Source organism: Squalius cephalus (assembly GCF_949319135.1).
Source record: "Squalius cephalus genome assembly, chromosome: 3".
NCBI lineage: Eukaryota > Metazoa > Chordata > Actinopteri > Cypriniformes > Leuciscidae > Squalius > Squalius cephalus.
Genome location: NC_137124.1, coordinates 57,000,484 through 57,023,675, shown reverse-complemented (window position 1 = coordinate 57,023,675; position 23,192 = coordinate 57,000,484). Strand labels below are relative to the sequence as shown.

The following is a 23,192-nucleotide window of genomic DNA, read 5'->3' as shown; positions in this document are numbered from 1 at the left end:
AAGCTTGGTGGGATTCCGAGCCACTTGCGAAGGTGTTTGTTCACTCGCCTCTCGACTCCTTCCACTGCTGTCATAGATACTTCATAGATTGTCAGTAGCCACATGAGTCGTGGTAGCAGGCCGTGCTGGAAGAGCCAGGCCTTGAACTTTCCTGGCAGTCCTGACCCCTCGATCTTACTCAGCCATGCATCTGCCTGTTTCTCTGTCCTGGAAACGTTGCATCTGTCGGTCAGGGATGCGTCGTACCATTTCCCTAGGCACTTAATTGGGTTTTCCTCAATTGATGGTATCGTCTCCCCCTGTACTCGCAACTGGAACTTGCTGGTCACTTTCCCACTTCTTATCACCATACTTCTTGATTTCCTTGATTTGAACTTCATCCGAGCCCATGTTGCCACATCATCAAGAGCCTTCAGGATCCATCTTGCCTGCACATGGGTTGAAGTTGTTATGGTAAGGTCATCCATAAAGCCTCTTATTGGAGGTTGGCGGGTGCCAGACTCCATTGATGGCCCTCTGGATTCCTTTCCTGCAGCTGTTATGAGCAGGTTCATTCCCATGACAAACAGGATGGAGGAGATGGTGCAGCCTGTCACAATTCCCTTTTCAAGGTCCTGCCACTGGGTTGTGAAGTGGGCAGTTTTGAACCGTAATTGGAATCCTCCGAAGTAGCTGGTAATTATACCCCTGGTGTGATGGGGGACATGGTAGTGTTCCATAGCCATGTTGATGAGGCCATGCGGGATTGAACCGTATGCGTTAGCCAAGTCGAGCCAGACAACTGTTAGGTTTCCTTTGCTTTCCTTGGCCTCCCGGATCAGCTGGTTGAGGATGCCTGTATGTTCCAAGCACCCGGAAAAACCTGGAATGCCGCCCTTCTGGACTGATGTATCGACATATTTGTTCTTCACCATGTAGGTGGTCATCCTTTTTGCCAGGACAGAAAAGAATACCTTGCATTCGACACTTAGGAGAGAAATGGTTCGGAACTGACTGATGTTGGAGGAGTCCATTTCTTTGGGTACTTTAAAGATTCTTGTGTACATACCCATTAGTCACTTTATATTCACTTTTCGAATATTTTCAACAGTGAGAACGTTTGTGTTAATGTTACTGTCCTAATAATAAGAATTCTAATAGAATTATTCTAATATAAGAATTCTAAACTAGAATATAATCATTACTCCTTTTGTTTAAATTTAGGGTTGTGATGTGTGATTTTTTTTAAATTGTGATGTGTGAATATATACAACAATTACAATATTTTTTATGTTGGGCCAACTCAGTTTTAGTCAGTGGATTTCCTTTTCTTGCAGGATTAACATTTATATGCTTTTGAAAACTAAATGTCCCCAACACTTCAGCCAAAGTTAGTGTGTCTGAATATAACAAAAGGGGAAACAAAACTAGACAGCAGCATAAATATATAATCTCATGACTTCAGTAACAAGGTAAATTAATCAAGAAATCCAGATTTGCTTTTACCTAGTAACAGAAGGATTTGCTGAATTATACATGTGAAGAATCAGTCATATTGTAGAAAAATTATGAAATGAATCATGTCACATTTTCCGGGCTCCTATTCTATAAAAACTGATGTACTCTTTTTGTCATGAGGATTCTCTGTGAAAGGTCAAAGATCCTCCCGGAGATGATTAAAGCATATTCAAAGGCATTGTCTGGAGTCTGTCTGGTTAGTGAAACACTAAAGATCTTATTCCCAAATGATAGTGTTAATAAAGGGCGAGATGTCGTCCGACTCAGTGGGTCTCTTAGGCGTCCAGTACGGGGTTACCGATGCGGTCAGGTAGATACAATTCTCAAGCATCTTATGCGGTCAGAATACTAGTATTTCTACTCTTAGAAATCTTGGTTGTCCAATGTGGTCAGAGCTTTTGCTATATGTCCCATGTTACACCGTTTCATTACCAGCCACCAGATGGAGGCATTACTTGCTATCTAAATGCTAAACAAAATCTTTCCAATATATGTGTGAGAGAGAGAGAGAGAGAGTGAGAGAGAGAGAGAGAGAGAGAGAGAGAGAGAGAGAGCAAACATAACGTTCTGTAAAATTTTGCATATTTTTGTCTAAATGGAAAATCTTTGACTGATCAGAATTCAGGATTGGAACAATTTGTATTATAATTTGAAATAATATGTATTCCTTAGACAGAGCATCTTGAGTGGTTATTGATTTTTAGTCCACTTTTTTGCTGGTTTCAACACATTTAATAAGTCTGACAAATCAGATTCAACCTACAAAAATATGTTTATTTGTCATTATACTGTACAATATTTTGAAAGAAAAAAATAGGTCGAAATCTCCACCTTCATATCATCACATAAACACTGAATGATTCATCAAGAATTACATACTGGAATAAAGACATGAGCATGAAGATATACGACAGCAGTGATTACTACCAACAAAGCATGATGGCAGATACAACAAGACAGAGACATTTATATATACATGTTCTTTATGTGGAGCGAACTAATGAAAAACAGAAAGTTTTATAAAGTGCATATAATGTTGCAGTCTTGTCTTTGGTCCACACTACAATAGATACATCAATTTTATAGAGCCACTACTACACAAAAACATTCGTTGAGACTAGTCCGGTCCATAATTTCATGAATAATTTTCTCGTCCTCATGTCGTTTCAAACATGTATAATTTTCTTTTGTTGAGTGAAATACAAAAGGAGATATTGAGCTGAACGTTCACTCTGCTCACTCCCATACAAATACAGCGTCAATTTATTTTTATTTTTGGGTGAACGATTTCCTTCATGTCAAATTTTAGAGAGTTAATCTATAAAAGAAGTATATCGTTACACTTAAGAGGCTCTGAGAAGTAAAAATAACTATAATGGGGCCTTGGCCTCAGGTGAAGAAATCCTTGGATATGGCCTCTACGAAGTTCGGGGCAGACATTAAGATACCAATGGTGCAGAGAATGGTGAACAGGGAAAAGGCCATGAGACAGAGACGGTCAATGACAGATGCTGCAAACTTCCACTCATTACACAAAGTCTCTTCCTCGTCTTGGTCCCGGAAGCGTTTGGCAATGTACCGAACCTCATCCAAGATTTTGGAGAGTTCAGTTTCGCTCGGACCGCTGCTAACAGAAGACGCCTGAGCTCCAGGGAGAAGCACATCTTCCTCTCCTGAGGCGACGAGTCGACTGCAGATCACCCCTGAATCCGGTGAAGTGGCGTAGTGAAGAGTGTCCATCCCGCGGAAGCCGATGTACAGCAGGTTTCCATTGGTGGACTGTGTGGCTCCAGTGATGTTCAGATCCACGCTGGAGACGCTGCTGCGCTGATGCATATTGTGACAAGCTGAGCGAACTCTGTCCTCGCCGGGCCTCTTCATCCGCAGGAACCACGCGCACCAGTTCAGCAGCACCACACGGGTCTAGCAGGAAAAATTACTATTAAATACAGGGTTCATATGGTTACGGAAAACCTGGAAAAGTCATGGAATTTTAAAGTAGCAATGATTTTATGGTCCATGTACATTGAGTTTAATCGGTTTTGATTTAAAATTTAAAGTAGAAATATGAGAAAACGGTTCATTTATTAGGTTTTCCCAAAAAATGAAAAAATGAGAATTCGACTTGATTATAGATGTTTAGATTCAGGACAGGAGTAGAAAATGGATACAACGGCTTGAATATTCGATTTCCACATGGGGGCGGGGCTGAAACGCCCCTTTCCGCTGATTGGTCGACCAAATATCAACCCGTGCCGCTTTAGTTCCAGGGGGCCAATGTTTCGGAAAACACTGAAGCTTCCCCGGGCGCCGCCATTGATTAGCGGACCATCACCTGCTGTTAGCATTCCATTGACTCTCATTCATTTTGGCGTCACTTTGACAGCGAATAACTTTACATCTGAGGCGTTTAAAGACTCCATTTGTCCATTATTTATTTCTAAAGAAACACGAAAATGTATAAAAGGCTCCGTTATCTTACATTATGGCCCCGTAGAAGCCGTTTTTGTAAAAATAGGCTAACGACTGCGTCATAATCACGTGACTCTCTGTCGCACAGTAGAGAGATTACCGTATGGACAGGAGGAGAAGCTCTCGGGCAATCGGGGGGACGTGGAGGCAAAGTGACAAAATAATTAATCAGAATACTAGGCAAAAGTTGCTCCTGCTCCAGCTCATGGACAGCTCCTACTCACACTCTCCGTCTTGGGAAGGGAAGTTTCGGAAGGGAATGATTCAGATTTCTCTCGGCACAGCTACTAGAAGACAGACGGGTTGCTCACGTCACATCTACGTCGTCAAGCTCAGTTTGAGTCTGCGCAGTCGCTCAGCCATCAGGAAGTGAGTGTTTCTAATTGACTACACTTTTCTCTGTTGAATCCAATGGGGTCGCTGTGTCCATTTCTTTTACTGTCTATGTTTAGTTCTTCCATAGTTCCGTGCAACAAAATAATAATCCAACAACCGGACTAATAAGGAATGCTTTGACACAAATCGCACTGGGCAGGGCCTAGAAAGGGGTTTCTTCTCTATAGGCATGGGTTCAACAACCTATGCGCCAGAAAAATATTAGCTGATTATTTCAAATATTAATTATAGTTTAATATGTTATAGATATAGGTTATCTCGCATCTGAATTCTCATAGAAAAAATGAAAAACTAATAAATAAGTCGTTTTCTTATTTTCTACTTTCAATTTTAAATCGAAAAATTAATGACCTTTTACAGTGTCTTCTCTCTCTCGCTTTCTCTCTCTTATGAGACGCAAACGGCTTCACATCAGAACATTGCATCTGCACTACAAATGATACAAGGCTTCCACTTGCGTTTCGGGACATTTGATGGAATTGTCAATCGTGTTGCATCATCACAAAAGTTTATCATTTCCAAGTCTTTTTAAGTCTTGCCAGTTTAAACATTCAATAGATTTTAAACCATTCGGTATACTCGCATGCTCTCCGAGAGACGGTTTTCTTCCTGTGCGCAGTCACAATCAAAGCGTGTGCACATAAAGCTGCCTTGCAAACAGCCCGTGAGTACTAAATTGAGCTATTTTCACGGCTTATTGCGCTTAAACGGGTGAATGCACATAAAAATGCAGCAAAATGCCTGTCTTGGCGCGAGTATCCTCATAAAAAAGTTGGTTATGTTTTAAGTGGTGTAAAAGGTTGAGAGAGAAAACGTGTAGTGGTATGTTGGATCCGTGCACTTAAAGTGACAGCAGCCTAATAAACCTGCTGCTGTCTGTCATTAATGTCGATCAAACAGCGAAAGACAAAGAGAAAATCACTCACTGCTGAGTGACTTTTGTAACTTTAATCTGTTTTAAATTTTTAACTTTAACTTGAATTTATGAATTTTAAAACGAATCCAGTGTTATTTTTCATTTGATTACTTTATACGGTTACACTTTATTCGGTAACACTTTATTTTACAGTGTCTTTGTTACATATACCATTGTAATAACAATAAATTATGCATAATTACATGCAACTAACCCTCAACCAAATCCTAATCCTACCCTATCCCTATAGTAAGTACATGTAGTTGCTTAATATTACTCAGTACTTAAATATATAATTACACTGTAACAATGACACCTTAAAATAAAGTGTAACCCTTCATTTTAAGGTGACGTAGTTACATTGTACTTACTCAAATAAGTACTGAGTAATATTAAATAAATACATCGGTTAGGGTTTGGTTTAGAGTTCATTTTTAGTTTACATGTATGCATAGACTGTCATGGAACATTAGGTCATGAATATTTGCCTCAAAAGTCATGGGAATTTATTGGTAAAAATGTGCACGAACCCTGTAATTAACACTGTTTTCCGAACACACACATGGAAGTAACCATGAGTCGACCAGATGAGTTTATATGGTAAGTAGAAATAAAAGCAAGCTCAAGAATCTCACCCATTTCGGCATTTTTCCTCCATCAGGATCATGGTAGTGATACTGTAATACCCAGACTGTGGCTATCACAGACAGTCCAACAATAACCATGGTGGTGGCGAAATATTGAGCTAATCAGAGGATAGAGAGAATTATATTAACAAACAAAAGAAAACCTATTAAAGACAAAAACTAATGTTACATGTATTTGTATAGTGCTTTATACAATACAGATGGTTTCAAAGCAAAAACAAAAATGAACAGGAAAATAACGTGCAAAATTCATCAATTATGAAACGACTAATTTTAGCTAAGTTGCAATTTAATACATTTACATATTTAAATGTAATGTCAAATGTACAGAGTAAAAATGATAATCAAGTACTTAACATGTGCGCTAGTACTGTATGTTAGTTTAGTACTTTTAAGCATGACAAAAGATCATTACAACATCATTTAAATGTACTTTTAAAGTAAAACATTAGACTTTTTTATAATTAGACATTATTACAAAGTGCACTTTTTAAAAATGTCTTAAGAAACAGTGATTAAAGTGTACTCTAAGTACACTTAAGTGGCCTTTTATTTTATTAATATTAAATTATCTGCAAGTACAGTTTGTAAGATTTGAATTGTATCAATGAACTGGTTTAACTGAGTAACTCGAACCGTTGTTTATAAGTTTTCCTGAATGTCTTTGTCCAAGTTATACAGATATAGCTCCAAACTCAGTTCTCCTTTACAGTGATTATAAAGGCTTTGCAAAGTGGTTAAACCAAGTAAATTATTATAAAGTATGAAGGTATAAAAGTTAAAACAACAACAAAACGATTTGATTACAAATCATCATTACAAATTGGACTTACCTATTAAGGGCACAGAGTCTGATGTCGCCGGCATTATCTCAGCTACCAGAAGCATGAAAACTGTCAGTGAGAGCAGGACTGTGATCCCTGATAATAATAAAAAAATAAAATAATAATAATATTACTCCCTCTAACACTGTGACAGTTTTCATATGAAATCACAACATAAAGAGGAAGCTTGGGCTAGTGCTCAAAAGAGCTATTTTAATCATGACAACTCTCTGAATAGTTTTAGCATGTAATTAGATATTACGATTTTAATGTATTTGGTCGACTAAATCTGGACAAGTATGGACTTGCTACTGCCAAAAGAGACACAGTTTTTGCTGTGAACGTAAGATATGCCGCTGCTGCACGAATATGCATACGTGAATCCAGATCTAGGCAGGTGGAGCTGGGGAGGTGGAGGGTCTCAGAGGAGCTCTGATAGCACTGCAGGACCAGCTTACAGTGAACACTGAACCAGACTGTTTAAATGTTGAGCAAGCAATCTCATTGGCTGCTGGATAAGCAGAGGCCAATCAGCTTGTGCCATGTAGTAATGATGTCATTGCTTGCAGATTGCATGTAAAGGACTGATCAGCCTGTGCCATCTAGAGTTTCACTGAACTAGATACATGTATGTATACATATGCATCTAATATATGAGTTTGAAACAGCTAGTGTACACTATAATGATATCTCTCTAAGATTTGTCTATACAGTAACTGTCAAAAAAACAAAAACAAAAAAAACAGACCCACTATGAGAAATGTTCAATTAGAGGAAATATGGGTAACACTTTATAATAACTGCACGCTATTAATCATTAGTTAAGCATTAGTAAACAGTTAATTCATTTTATTAAGCATTTATAGACATTAATAAGCAGTTTATAAATACGGTTATACATGCTTTATTCTTGATTTATAAGCATATGTATAATGTGTTTACTAATTGTATTTTCATACTTTATTAATGATCAGTTTATCATTTCTAAATGAAGTATTGCATTATTTACAAACCAGTTATTTAGGTGTTGTCATTGATGCATAAGATCACTTAGAAATTGTAAGTAAATGTAGTTAATTCAGGGAGTTATAAAGCATTTAGTGGTCAGTTAACTATTTTGTGAGCTCATCTAAAGTGAGGACTAGTTATGCCTTGTAAAGCATTTACAAAGGAGATTTAAAAACTCAGTTTTCTTCTAAACAGAAAAAGGAAACAAACACAACACACAGTGATACAGAACATAGAAATATTAAGTCTTTAAATCTCCTTAGTAAATGTTTTACAAGGCATAACTAGTCCTCACTTTAGATGAACTCACAAAATAGTTAACTGACCACTACTAAATGCTTTATAACTACCTGAATTAACCCTGAATTACAGAAGTAACCATTACTATATGTCTGAATAATAAGATATATGAATGTACATTTAAATAATTTATTAATCATTTACTTACACTTTCTAAGTGATCTTATGAATCAATGACAACTCCTAAACAACTGGTTTGTAAATAATGCAATACTTCATTTAGAAATGATAAATTGATCATTAATAAAGTATGAAAATACAATTATTAAATGCATTATAGATATGCTTTTATATCAAGAATACAGCATTTATAACTGTATTTATAAACTGCTTATTTATTATATATTTATACTGCTTATCTATTAATGCTTTATAAATGATGAATTAACTGTTTACTAATGCTTAACTAATGATTAATAGCGTGCAGTTATTATAAAGTGTTACCGAAATATGTGACAACTAGTCCCAAGTGTATTACTGTCAAGATGATCCAAGAGAATGCAAAAAAGCAGTCAGGCTTAAATCATATTTTGGTTACTATAAAATATCATAATGTAGTGCCCTAATCACAGTAGATAAAATAAAATAAGAAGAGCTATAAAAGATGAAACTTAAATGTACTGTATCATACACAGTCAGTTAATTGCTGGTATTTAGAGTATTGATCTCGAGTAACTCTCAGAGCAATGGCCAACGACTCACTCTGTGCAAAGTAATGCTGGCAGCTTCATCACACTAATACCATTTAGGGATGACAAGATGAAAATAATAAATTGTATTCTGCCGTGATTTGAGGTTCAGTCTCTTCCAGAGCGCTCCCTCACTCACTGTGGCAGCATCCTCTGAAATAAATCCAGTTGGCCTGATAAATAGAGGCGTTGGTCCTTCAGAGCTCTCCAACTGCATTAATCACTGACGCCATCAATCTCACTACACGCCACTTACAGTAGCTTACAGGGATGGCGCATAAATTGTGTGCCTGTGCCAAAGTGAATTTCATATGGTGTTGGTTTGAATGTGGATATTTCACTGAGTCAGCAAAAAAAAGGAAGGTTAAGTCTGCCGATGTGAGAAATGAAATGAATGATTTTTAAAATGGCAAATGTGACATTTATGCATTTCGGTTTACAGCAGTATAAGAGTGAGGCTCCCATAATAAACCCCTTTAAAGGTGAAGTGCATAATTTCTTTTAAAAGCTGCTTTTCCACCAAGGAGGAAATTGAAACCATATAGAACGCAATGGAGCGGTTGAGCAACGAGAACGGTTTGGCTTGATGGTGGAAATGCGGCTAATGTCTTGATGATTTCCCACATGGAGTGGAGGGTAGAAACTAGAAACTAGAGATGCGCCTGTATGAAAATTTTGGCCGATACCGATATTTGAAAGCCGATAACCGATATATTAGCCGATAAATCTAAATTCAAATTTGTATATCATTTGTATAGCCTAATTACAGAAACATAAATCTCACCATTAAAAGCCATGTCTCAAACACACAATTATAATGTTGTTCTTATAATGTTATGTAGCCGATATGACAGACTTGCACTTTACTGTATTTTTCCTTTTTTGAAGTGATTCCAATCATATTTCAAGCAATTCAAAACCATCATGTTGAACAGTGCGCATCTGAAGTGTCTCAGCTGAAGGAAATAATCCATTACTTATCGGCTTTAATATATCAGCCAAATTGTCTTATCGGGTCGATAACGGCCGATACCGATATGGTGGCCGATATATTGTGCATCCCTAGTTTAAAAGTTTTTCCTTCCCAAAAATTCAAGGCGAGGATGTTTAGGAAAACATGACATCTCAAACTAATTACAGATTTGTAAATGCACACTTGAATGAACACAATTCATGAACATCACATCTAACATTAACATTTTAAAATGACGACAGAGTGTGTCTCTCACCGAGAGAGATCTTCTCTCCTGAGTCGGCAGGCAACAGGAAGACGAGCAGAGCCAGAGTAGAGATGAGCACACAGGGAATGAGCAGATTAAGACCGTAGTACAGCGTTCGTCTCCGCATCACCACTGTGAACGTCACGTCTGGGTACGGTTCCTTGCAGCAGTCGTAGAATTTCTCATTCCTTCGACCTGGAACCTCTGAGTTACAGATAATTGGTAACCTTATAAAATTAATGTTTTGTGCAATGACCATTCAAACCTGTTACTGTACATTCCCGTTGTTTCAGGGCTGTGACTGTCACAAGGTTTAAGGTCAGTGCGCCAATGCTTAATATCAAGCTTAATATCGCCATAAATTGAAAGTGTAATGTGAAACTGTCATAGGTAACCCAAAAAAGAATGCATGAAGCTACTGTAGAATAAAATGTTTTTTCTGTTCTTTCTTTTGATGTATTGCATGTTAAAATTAGAATCAAGTACTTTGGCATGTTAGTCAACATATCAAGAAAGTGTCAAGCGTCTTTAAACAAAATGCATTTTAAAGTAAATGTTTTAACATTATTACAAAAGTGGGTAACACTTTAGAATACTGTTCCTTCATTAATGAATAATTACACAGGAACAAACGAGTAACGGATTATTAACATTCTAGTAACTACTATTAACTAACAAGTAACTCTGATTAACAAATTAGTAAGTAATAGCGCTCAGATGAATGTGGTAGTTCACTATTAGCTAATCAATAACTACTATTTTTTTCATACCTCCCAGAGAACTACTATCTACAGGTTCATAATTAACATGAATAATGCATAATTTATAATAAAAGGTAATGGTAATCCACTAGTAATGACTCAAGTATTACTACATCATTCTAAAGGAACTATTAATTATTTGGATCAGTATCTAAAGTGAAAAACATGATAACTACCTAATATTGACTGAAGTCATTGTAAGCTTTTGAGATTTTTGTAAGATTTTGAATAGCAATTCCTTCCAATGGATTTGGTAACACTTTAGTCATTACTAGTGTGTTCCCATGATCTTAACTTTAGATACTGATCCAAATTATTAGTAGTTCCTTTAGAATGATGTAGTAACACTTGATTCATTACTAATGGGCTACCATTACCTTATATTAAACATTGTGCATTATAAATATTTATTAACCTGTATATCCTCCTGGGACCCAGAAAAAAAAAGTTTTTTGAATTTAGTTTTTTTCCATGTCATCACACTGTTTAGATCACAATAAACAAATGGTAAAAAAACATTTTTGCAAAATAATATTTTATTCATAAGTTATGCTATGTCCTCTGTAGTGGATGCCAGGACTAAGTTGTTTAAAAAATAAAATGACATGAAATTATATGTATAGGCAAAAACAATGGGATTTTTTTTTCAATCACCAATAAATTTGGGGGTTTCAGGATTTTTTCAACCAAAATTTGTATAAAGATTATTCTCAACTATGTTATGAAAGAAATAACGGAATGAATTGATACACCATTTTACATTATGCAATATGTGGGTAAAATGTCCATAAATTAATATTCCCATTCAATGCAATGTATCAATACACTGTATCTAATTTGCACATTAATGTGTACTTGGAGCAACATTTAATGAAAAAATAAGTGTAATAATTGGAGTAATAATTGGCAACATTTTAATAATAATATCTAATATTTCATAGGAATATTGATGTATAATTTATTTCCATATTCACTTGTTGTGTCTCACAAAATGCCTGATAAACATGATTTAAGTCCTGATGTCCTCTACAGTGGACACGTTTGAAATCAATGCCCTGTTCTGTAACAGAAAATATTTTTTTTATTTGAAACCCCTTAACATTTTCCTGAGATGTTGTTTTATGAAATACAATTTGAAAAGTAGTCCAATTTAAATTATAATTACAATATATTATCATATTTCCATAAGAATGCTACATTTGATCACTAAATTAATGTCAGACATTTTTAAAGACCAAGGAGCAGTTGTTTTCATGGTGAAACCTCCAAACATTTGGTATCTCTGAAAAGTCCTGAATGTGCTCTTTACAGGACACCCAGGTTGTGTCATGTGACATGTATGACGTCAGAGAAATTCACTAAAATATAATGTCCACTACAGTGGACAAAAGTCTATTCTTGGGTCCCAGTAGTTCTTATAGTCTTCAGTGAGGTATGAAAAATAGTAGTTATTGATTAGCTAATAGTGAACTACCACATCCGACTGAGCGCTATTACTTACTAATTCGTTAATCAGAGTTTCTTGTTAGTTAATAGTAGTTACTAGAGTGTTACTAATGCATTACTCATTTGTTCCTGTGTAGTTATTCATTAATGAAGGAACAGTATTCTAAAGTGTTACCCAAAAGTGAACTTTTTAAAGAAACAGACATGAAAGTGTACTCTCTTTAAGTGCTTTTTATTTGATTAATATTATATTATATACAAGTATAATTTCTGAAATAGATTTTAAGGGCACTTCTTTTTCACAAGGGAAGTCTAAGTAAGGAAAACAATAGAATACCGATAAAGTCTGTAAGCGTCTATTCAGGCTGTTTTAACAACATGCATACATTTATTTAACAGTATATCACTTACCCACAAGGTCCCACTCTCCATTAGCGATATATCCTGTGATGTCAGCATCAATCATCTGCAGGTCCAGAGACCATCCGCCATACGTCCAGGAGCCGAACTTCAGATCACACCTCTGAAGGTCAAAGGGGAACCAGCGAACATCGATGTAGCAAGTGCTTTTGAAGATCCCTGTGAACATAAATGTGATTTTCAGTGGAGGGAAATCAAACGGATCTTCCAGCAGCACATCGGAGAGCACTTTAAGCCATAAAATAAAAATAAAATACTTATCATTGATCATCATTACTATTATTATTATAAAATTGCATCTCATGCAAAAATGAGATTTATATGAAGCATAACAGTGATGAAAATGAAAACATTTGGGGAACTGTTCAATGAGGCGGCTGCCACAACATAAATTGAAGATGCCAGTAAAGACATACGTGTGTAATTTAGCATGGATGGTTCAGTGCTTTCATTCCCATAAAGCATAACTAGGCTTCTGACAAAGCTTTATGGAGGTTCAGGAGAAGGCAATCTCTTCAATGTCACTACATGGAGAATTTACTGCAAACTCACTGCCAGGACCACATCTCCTCATGAATCAAATGTTTATCTCGGGATAGAGCTTGCTTCAGCTTTCACAGCAAGAAACAAGAGGAGAAAACTAAATTAAGTAGTGGAGGCGAATGCTGAACAGGCAAATCAACTCTTTAGACCAAAACTAGAAGTAACATAAGGAGGTATATTTAGCTTTCCATATGATTACTTGTTGATATGCACTATGTAACCTTTGGACAATACAAAAGTGGTTTTGGATTTCATTTTACTGACACTTACTAAAGCAAAGCATTCCATTGCATTAATATCCAATTTGTCATACATGATTATTTGTCACTAATAGGCCTATAAATTTTATTTCCACAACAAAAGAGTGTGTTATAATAAGCTTATCGAGATTGAGTAGTGATGTGTTTCTGCCAGGTAATTGTGACTTTACAGAGTTTAGCCTATTTTAGGGCGTTTTCACACCTGAAAGTCCGCACCGAGGTCCGAACCAAAGGTCATGTTTTGATACATTGTATACATTTGGTTAGTTTTGGTTTGGTTTCACATTGCAATTATGCGAGCGCACTGTTGTAAAGTATTCTTTCATCGACGCAAGACCAGGAGACAGTTGGGATCAGCATAACTATTCACATGCTGATACTGGCCAGGAACTCCAATTCCAAGAGCCATCCCAGAGCCATTAAAGACAAAAGGTGAAAGTCAATCAACCTAACGAGTCAACGTCTGGGCTCCGAAAGGTGAGAATCAAGTGTTCTGACTCATTTAAAACACAATAGAGAAAACAGGTCTGGCAGGAAAGGAGACTCTTGCTGGAGACTCAATAAATCAGTCTATAAACTTTATCAGTTTATATACTATTGCAGTGGAAAAACTAAATTAAACATTTAATAAATATGTAATACAACAGCACTAAAGAACTTTACATGACGTACTTGCGTCCTGTCGTCATCATCTATATGGGCTGCATCTTGACATTGATTGTTTTGTAAGTGGACGTGCGTCTGACGTCAGCGTGTTGTTAATTCGGCGGGTAACTTTGACTGAATGAACAGACGCATATCGTTGCCACTATACTGTTATTATTACGGCATTACTCCCTGCAGCACCAGCTATACTCGAGGCTAGTTCAAATGCGGCAAATGAACGTCCTCGTTGTGCGAACATTTTATCGTCGCCAACAGGACGCAGGACAAATGTGTGTGTGTGTGTGCGCGTGTGAATCAGCTGGAAGAAACGCTGTGGGCAGGACTGACAGATATGCACATTAATATTCTTCTTCAGTTGTTTAGGCTACGCGGGAACCACCGGAACTTCCTGTAAATGTTCTGAAAGTCCGAACCATACAGAAAATGCGTTCACACTAGAAACAAACCAAACCTTTGTTCTGTTTGATCCGGACCGAGACTACCTCTTTTCGTCGGATCAAATTTCGTCTGTTTGGTGCGGACCGTGGTCCGGGGGAGGTTTCACACCTGTAATTTTGATTCGGACCAAACTGAAAAGTCCGAAAATCCGGACCAAACAAGGTAGGTGTGAAAGGGCCCTTAGTGTGTTCACACTTGGCAGGTTTGTTCCACTAAAACAAACCTGGGTGTATGATTAAAGGTGTGTTCACACCTGTAGTTCGGTTCTCTTGTTTCGGTCAGGACCAAAAAAAAAGTGTAAAGGTGCTTTCACACCTGCCTCATTTAGTTCGGTTGAATCGCACTAGAGCTTGTTTTCCCCATTGGTGCGGTTCGTTTGGGCAGGTGTGAATGCGGCAATCGCACTCGGGTGCGCACCAAAAGTGGACCAAACAAGCGTACCGAGACCACTTCTTCCGAGACCACGAACTCTGGAGCGGTTCGTTTGTGGTGAGAACGTGATCCGACCTCGAACAGAACCAACTACCAAAGAACTGCGCATTTTTGGACTAAACCTTTTTTGGACTAAAGTCATATACCTTTTGCACTTTAAGCATGGCAGCCAAGGGGGTAATCTTTCATAAAAAACTGAAGCTTCCCCGGGGGCCGCCATTGATTAGCGGACCCTCACCTGCTGTTAGCATTCCATTGACTCCCATTCATTTTGGCGTCACTTTGACAGCGAATAACTTTACATCTGAGGCGTTTAAAGACTCCATTTGTCCATTATTTATTTCTAAAGAAACACGAAAATGTATAAAAGGCTCCATTACCTTGTATCTTACGTTATGGCCCCGTAGAAGCAATTTTTGTAAAAATAGGCTAACGATTGCGTCATAACCACGCGACTCTCTGTCGCACAGTAGAGAGATTACCGTATGGACAGGAGGAGAAGCTTGTGGGCAATCGGGGGGACGTGGAGGCAAAGTGACAAAATAATTAATCAGAATACTAGGCAAAAGTTTCTCCTGTTGCTAGCTCATGGACAGCTCCTACTCACACACTCCGTCTCTGCAAGTTTCGGAAGGGAATGATTCAGATTTCTCTCGGCACAGCTACTAGAAGACAGACGGGTTGCTCACGTCACATCTACGTCGTCAAGCTCAGTTTGAGTCTGCACAGTCGCTCAGCCATCAGGAAGAAGAGCTTCTAATTGACTTTACTTTTGGATTACGTTGAATCCAATGGGGTCGGTGTGTCCATTTCTTTTACTGTCTGTGATGGCAGATCGCGGACAAAATGGAGTTGTGAGGAGGAGCGGAGCCTGATAGAAATTATTAACATTATTTTCGAGCCACATCCTCGCTTCATTCTCAAATATTATTGTTTGTCTAAAGTGGTGTAGACAAACTATATAATAAAATATGACCAAGGATAAGGACCAAGGACCAAGTGTTTACTTCCGGGAGTTCTGTTGGAATTTTCCCGCACGTTAATTCTGACCAAACGAAGTGCAGTTATGGAAATGAGTTCAAGACACATCTGGACAACGAGTGGTGTGGATGTTGTCACGTGACTGCATTTTGGTTCGTTTTATCAACTCCTAAACTGATTCGGACCAGAGCGATCAGAGTGGTGTGAAAAGGAACCAAAACGCCTGAAAAATGCTATAAAGTATAATTTTTCGCCCTTGGTCCGGACCAAATGAACCAAACTACAGATGTGAAAACACCCTAAAAAAAGTTTGGTAACACTTTATACTAATGGTCCGTCATTAATAAGTAACTATGCAGGAAGTAATGAAGGACTTATGAGTAGTTCTGCATTAACACTTCAGCTACTACTACTAACTAATTAAGAAACAATCTTAACTAATCAGTAAGTAATATAAAATTTAGGAGATTATTCTTTATTAGGTCATCAATAATTACTTAATGAGATTAGCTTCATTAATAACTTAACTAACTGACAAATTATAAAGAACATTATCGTGTGTCTGAGACGTAATCAGTCATCATTTTTACTATGAAAATAGTCATAAAATACAGCACTATTTACTCAAGTCACTATGTAGGAACTAGTGATCTGGACCATTATTTTAAAGTGAAAAACATCTTTTTCACTTTAAAATAATGGTCCAGATCACAAGTAGTCCTTGAAGAGTGACTGGGTAACACTTGAGTAAGTAGTGATGAATTTTATGACCACGTTGAAGGTAAAAAAGACAATTGCTAAAGTCTCAGACACGATAATGCTGTGATTAGTAATTAATTAGTAATTCTTTATAAGTTGTCATAATTACTTATTAATTCTTAATGATGCCAATCTCATTAAGTAACTATTGATTACCTAATAAGGAACTATCTTAGTCCTAAATTCGATATTACTTACTGATTAGTTAATATTGTTTCCATATTATTTAATAGTAGTAGCTGAAGTGTTAATGTAGAACTACTCATTAGCCCTGCATTACTTCCTGCAAAGTTACTTATTAATGACGGACCATTATTCTTATCTTTAGGGTTGGTGTTAAAACTGACAGTGTGAATGTTAAGTAAACCAGGCCTAAATGTTGCATATTATTTTCTTCTTCCAAAACTGTAAGTGCAAACACACCCTAAGTTGTGACTTTGTTCATTGTGACTTTATCCCTTATTTTAATGAACATTTTATTTGTTCATTCTGAGCTTGAAATGGGTGTCCACAGCAATCCAACAGTTGTAGAATAGATTTAGTTTTTTCTAGACCAAGTAGGAAATATGACTTGTGGCACCATAAACATCTGAGCAGTACCTGGCGGGAGGTATTGGCAGGCACCAGAGGAGTTCACCAGCACATTAGTGTGAAATGTGGCGTCAAACCTTTCATCGGCACTGTGGAGAACACAAGAATCATTTTAACTAAAAAGAACACAAGAGTGATTTATGAGCATCTCAGGGGAACATCAGAGAAACACTTCTGATTAGTCCAATACAAAGTAAATGCAATTTACTAACAGCTGTAGTAAGCACAGGATTTCTGGAAAATGTCAAATTAAAATTGCTTTGCAGTTTCACAAATGTGTTTGTCTAAATTAATTCTCATTCAGATAATGGAGGCATGAATTCAGTTTCAGAGATCCCTGAGGAAAACTCCAGACCAACACAACCAATACATAAATCAAATGAAATTGCAACTTTGCACCAGTGGTCAAATTTGATTCCATTTTAGTTTCCATGTCGCGATTCACTGACCTGATTTATCTGACCTCAAAGTAGAGGCGAATTCTGCATATTCTGTGGCAGATTCCACTAAATCTACTCCTGCTTTTCCAGACAGGAACAAATGAGGCCAAACCTTTTTTTCCCATGACACAGTGCAAACTCAGTGTCCATTCTCTGTTAGCAGCACTTCTTCCAGGCAATTTACCACTCTTCAAGAAGTCCTTCATGTACAGGATTTACACTTGAAAAGCTTTGGTTTTTATGGAAACCTTTTCTCGTATGAATTTTTCGATGACTCCTGTGTGAAGAACAAACCTGTTATAAAGTAAGATGTCAGGCTTCCAGATCTGACTGTCAGGGAATCTTACATTCGTCACTCCGGGATATTCAGAGGAGTTCCACTGAAGATAGTAGTCATACCAGTACTGAAACAAAGAGTCAGACAGCAGATCACATGATGCACACACATCAACCAGAAACAACGTGGACATTTATGCTTTAAAATGTATGCTTGGTGCAAACTGAATTAGGCATGCGAACCTGAATATCATGTCAAATGCTTATAAGAATCTAAAGAGCTTAGGGCAGAAATATTGCACTGTATATATGAAACATGACCATGAATCATAATGCATAAATTCTGTTAAGAAATATTTTATGGAGCAAAGTCAAGGACATGACTGCTGAGATCTAACACAGTTAATAAGGTATTCAAATTCATTGGCACACCTGGTGGTATATGTATATATATATATCCAAGTATATCTATATAGATTATAGTCATATAAAGTAGCATGTAAATCTCAACTGCTTGATTGCTTGTATCATCACAGAATATCAAGTATATTATCGCCCAGCTCTAATCTGCTAAATGTGACTAGATTTTATGAACATTAACATGACTTTCTGAAACGATGTGTATTGTGAAAAGCGCTTAAGTGTTGTAGTCTTACCAACTGCAACCAAATGTTGGTTGTCAGTACTTGGTTCTTCTCATCCTGTAGATGGAGGACAAAGATGCACTTTTATAAAAACTGAGAAGAACCACTTCCAAAACAAGTTTTAAAAGCATAATTTACATAGTCTTAACACAAGTGTCAAGAAGAGCGCACTGCAAAAAAATGCTTTTCTTACTTGGTATTTTTGTCTTGATTCCAGTCCAAATTTCTAAATCTTAAATCAAGATGCATTTACTAAAGTAGTAAAAGGCCATTAGATATTATGTCTGGTTCTCTGGGGAAATAAATCAAAATTAAGTGAGTTGTTGCTTAAAAAAAGCAAAATTATCTGCCATTTGGGTGAGAAAAATGATCTTAATTCAAACGGAAACAAGATTTTTTCTTTCTTACCCCATTGGCAGATAACTTTGCTTTTTTAGAGCAACAACTCACTTCATTTAGATTTTTCCCCCCACAAAACAAGACATAATATCTAATGGCATTTTACTTATCTAGTAAATGATTCTTGATTTAAGAATTTTTAGATATTTGGACTGGAAACAAGACAAAAACACTAAGAATTTTTTTGCCTACTTTTCACTGAAATAATATACTTTAAACGAATATAAGCGAGAACTGGATGTAATGTTTTCGGACACTTAATTGCATGTTTACTGCAATTAAATGAAAATGTATTATAGTTGAATTTTTAAAGGAATAGTTCACTTAAAAAAGCCTTTCTTCTGCTGAACTCAAAGGAAGATATTTAGAAGAATGTCGGGAACCAAACAGTCGATGGACCCCATTGACTTCCATAGTATTTCTTGTCCTACTATTGAAGTCAATGGGGTCCATTCACTGTTTGGTTCCCGACATTCTTCTAAATATCTTCCTTTGTGTTCAGCAGAAGAAAGAAATTCATACAGGTTTGAAACAACTTGAGGGTGAGTAAATGATGACAGAATTTTTATTTTTAAGCGGACTATTCCTTTAAATGCTTTAAGTTATCTGACCATTCAAACATTCATGTTACTACAGACTGAGAGATATTAAAATATGATGGGGAAGTGATCTGAACAATTCAACAGTCAAAAGCGAGGGAAAAAACAGATCAATAGATGGCACAAAAATTCTGTTTTTTTCCCGCTTTTGATGATGCACATGGTAATTTGGCTGAAGGTTGACGCGATCGTGGAGTTAATTCTGTGCTAATTTGATCTAATATTTAATGTTTTAAAAAATGTTGTAGATTTATGTAAAAAACGATAAAATGATTGTCTATATTTTGAGACAAAGGTCTCGTTAATGATTTTCAGTTGTGTTCAAGGTAATTAAAGCAACAGATTCTCAATAATGGAAGAATATGTAAAAGTATGGTATTTGGGGTAAAAAGACTCAATAATTTACATAATAAACAGCCGGCTGACTTTTCCATTTGTTGACATTAGAGCAGATTCAGACGGGAAATATCATATTAAGTTGGGTTTCCACCTTAGAGATAATCACCATATTTATAATGAAACCATCTTATTGGAAAGCTTTCAGAATCTTTCCTTTTTTAAATATTATTTTCGGTATTTTTTAAAATGAACATATTTTAATTCCAGTATATTTATTGAACAAAAATTAGTCATTTATCAAAATAAACCGAAAATAGAAAAAACTTTGTAATATGTTTTAACTTAAGTATTACAATTATTAAAAGCATATTATTTTAGCTAGTAAGTATTCTTATATCAATACTCTAATTTTACCTCCTCACCACCTCATACATTTATACGATTTTTAAAGGGGTCATATAATGGTACATGCACTTTTACAAGTTGATTGTACTGAAATGTGTGTTGGCAGTACCTGTACACAACCATCATAAAATGATAAAAATCCATCCAGTGGTCTTTTTTTAATCTTCTTATATGTTTTCCCCCATCTCAAATCGAGCCGTCTGACCAAAAATCGACGCCCCTCCCACGATTGTTGATTGACAGCAGTGTTTCAACACAGACCCGCCCTGAGCGAGCTGTCATCATAGTCCGCGCGTCATTGTTGATACTCACTGGAGCACTGTCTATGAGCAGAATGGCGTCTAAGCGATTGTGGTGTTCTGTTCTTGGGTGTAATAACAAACACAGCATCTTTTTGATGTTCCTAAATCCGAACCGCTGAAGACGCAGTGGCTGAGTTTGTTTTCGAAGGGAATATTCCCCACGATCAACGTCAATGCTTTCATGTTTGCGCGAATCATTTCACCAGACTGCTTTACAAACGAGGTCAGTATAAAGCTGGTTTTGCTAAGAAGCTGCTCCTGAAAAAAGGATCGGTACCAACTATTCGTGTTCCTGCTGCACCTCCAGAAGAAGAAGTGAGTGTAACGTTTTATTAACCTTTATATTAATATTTATATTAATCTTTGCAAATCGCTTGCTGCACGCTTCACGATGAAAGCGGCTGTTTACACTCAGGGTAGCCTACATGACGGCATGTTTTCTGTGTACAACGTTCTCAATATAATTCATAATCCCACGTTTATAATGAACAACGCGTTATGGTTATTGTGTTATTATTAAAAACGGTGTACGCACAGAACAGAGGGGCGGGGTGAGCAAAGCTCATTATCATTTAAAGACACATGCACTTAAATGGCGTGCTGAAAACAGAGCTGTTTTTGACCAGGTAAAATTAGTGTTTTCTTACAATACTAATGAGAATTTTTAATTAAAGTGTATTACAAACTTTTCATTTAGACCCTAAAGAATCATAATAACTTGTACAAAAATGGCATTATATGACCCCTTTAAACAAACAATAAATAAAAAACACTTTTATGATTTATTTTCACACAAAATCTGTTGCTCCATCAATGTTCAATAAAAACAGACTCATGATATAGTATAACTTGTTGGCAGAACAAATTTACTAGGATTATCCTAAAGCATCGCTCACAGTCATATTTTTTTAACTGGGAATATTCAGTGTTTCATCTCTTATTATTGAATGAATAAACTCACCACGTCCATAATCTGCATGAGACTGAAGGTGAAATACACAGTGAGTGAGTGTGTGTCATTAAACACAGGCCTCTCCAGCGGGTTGTAGTCTTTCATCAGGTCTCTGTAGAGTCTCCTCTGATGCTCTCCCTGAAGGGACACTGCATGCCAGAGAATGAACAATGAGACACGGTTGCAGAGTTTCACCTTCGCTGCGAGTGAGTGAGATGTTCAAGAGAGAGAGAGCTGGCGAAACAACAGAGACGTTCAGAGGAACACGTATTGATCTGAAACTCTCAGCAAAGCTTTTCTGCTGGGTTTCAGTCCGTGATTAAATCTCCAGCCAGTCTGACTGATTAGACTCAAGCACTTTCCTTAAGTAAGCATCTTTTTGTTGCCAGATTTGGACAGCAAACCTAATCAAGATATTATGTTTTTTTTTTGTAAGTAAAAAGCATAATAACTCTAGCTTATTTCCCAAAGTTCAACGCCGTCATCTCTCAGGGATCTTTCTCCCAAGTGTAAGTCCCTTAAGATCACATCCATTCATAATGTAATTCCACTGAGGACATCCAGATTACATCAGGCTTTTTCTTTATTCGCACCTGTTATTCATGAGAGATGAGAGATCTGCCAGTATCTGAGACACTATATTGTGCACAAAGACAAAGCATCCAGTGTAACCGCAGATTCAGGGCCACTAATGGAAGAGCACTCAAAGACTTTCTGAAGAATGGTAACAGAACGAGACCATAATTATATAGCAAAGCCATTGCAATTAGAAAAATTAAGACCAACTAACTCCAGATTCAAGTCACATTATATAAGACACACATAAACTTGCATATGAACTTCCAACATAAAGACCTATTTGATCAGACCCAGTAAATATTCTGGCTTGTATCCTCATATAAACAAACCTCAACCTTATTTGATGTCACAGTAGCAGCTGAAATATTATAATCCACATTCTGCAGACATTTTCTGTAACTCTGTAATCTTACAAGTAAGCAGGAACTATTAATGAACATAATTCCATAAAGCTGTGTACTCAAATGTCCATTAGGTTTCTTACCACTCCATAGGCAGGCTGTGGTGGTCAGATGAAGAGTATATTCCCAAATTCCCATGTTCCTATCAAAATTAATGTATGCTCTATGTGATGTAGTATTTTTTAGGTTTGTGGTCAAGAATCTCTCTCGGCATCTGGAGTCTCAAACAGCAGCATCAACAAAAGAGCGCTAAGCTCCGCCCCCTCCAGCTCTACATGTATTACAGTGTCTCTCTCTCTCTCTCTCTCTCTCTCTCTCAAAATATATGTGTGTGTATGTATATACATACATACAAGCATATATATATAGAGAGATATATAAATATATATATACTTAATGGGAATGGAAAAACAAATTCCCACACTTCCCACAGCTCCTGGTACTGCATTATTAGGGTGGGAGATGTAAGAGCAGAGACTTGGCAGCCTGATAGATTCAGTTGCTCAGCACATTGAGAACAGGCATCTTAAGGGTGTACTCTGTGAATAATTTTTTTTTTTTTTTTTTTCTCATTAAAAAGGCTTTAAACA

General features: G+C 36.8%; 1 protein-coding gene across 1 annotated transcript; it reads right to left on the bottom strand.

Moving 5' to 3' along the window:
• Positions 1 to 2,252: 2,252 nt before the first annotated feature.
• On the bottom strand, positions 2,253 to 22,826 carry chrna7a (cholinergic receptor, nicotinic, alpha 7a (neuronal)). The gene is made up of 10 exons (XM_079864936.1): positions 22,686 to 22,826; positions 21,632 to 21,771; positions 18,639 to 18,683; positions 18,001 to 18,110; positions 17,276 to 17,355; positions 12,588 to 12,755; positions 9,979 to 10,173; positions 6,762 to 6,848; positions 5,917 to 6,026; positions 2,253 to 3,420 (listed from the first exon to the last, which is right to left on the bottom strand). Exons 1-10 carry the CDS (start codon positions 22,738 to 22,740, stop codon positions 2,887 to 2,889), a joined length of 1,524 nt encoding a protein of 507 aa, XP_079721062.1. The 5' UTR covers positions 22,741 to 22,826; the 3' UTR covers positions 2,253 to 2,886.
• Positions 22,827 to 23,192: the final 366 nt, after the last annotated feature.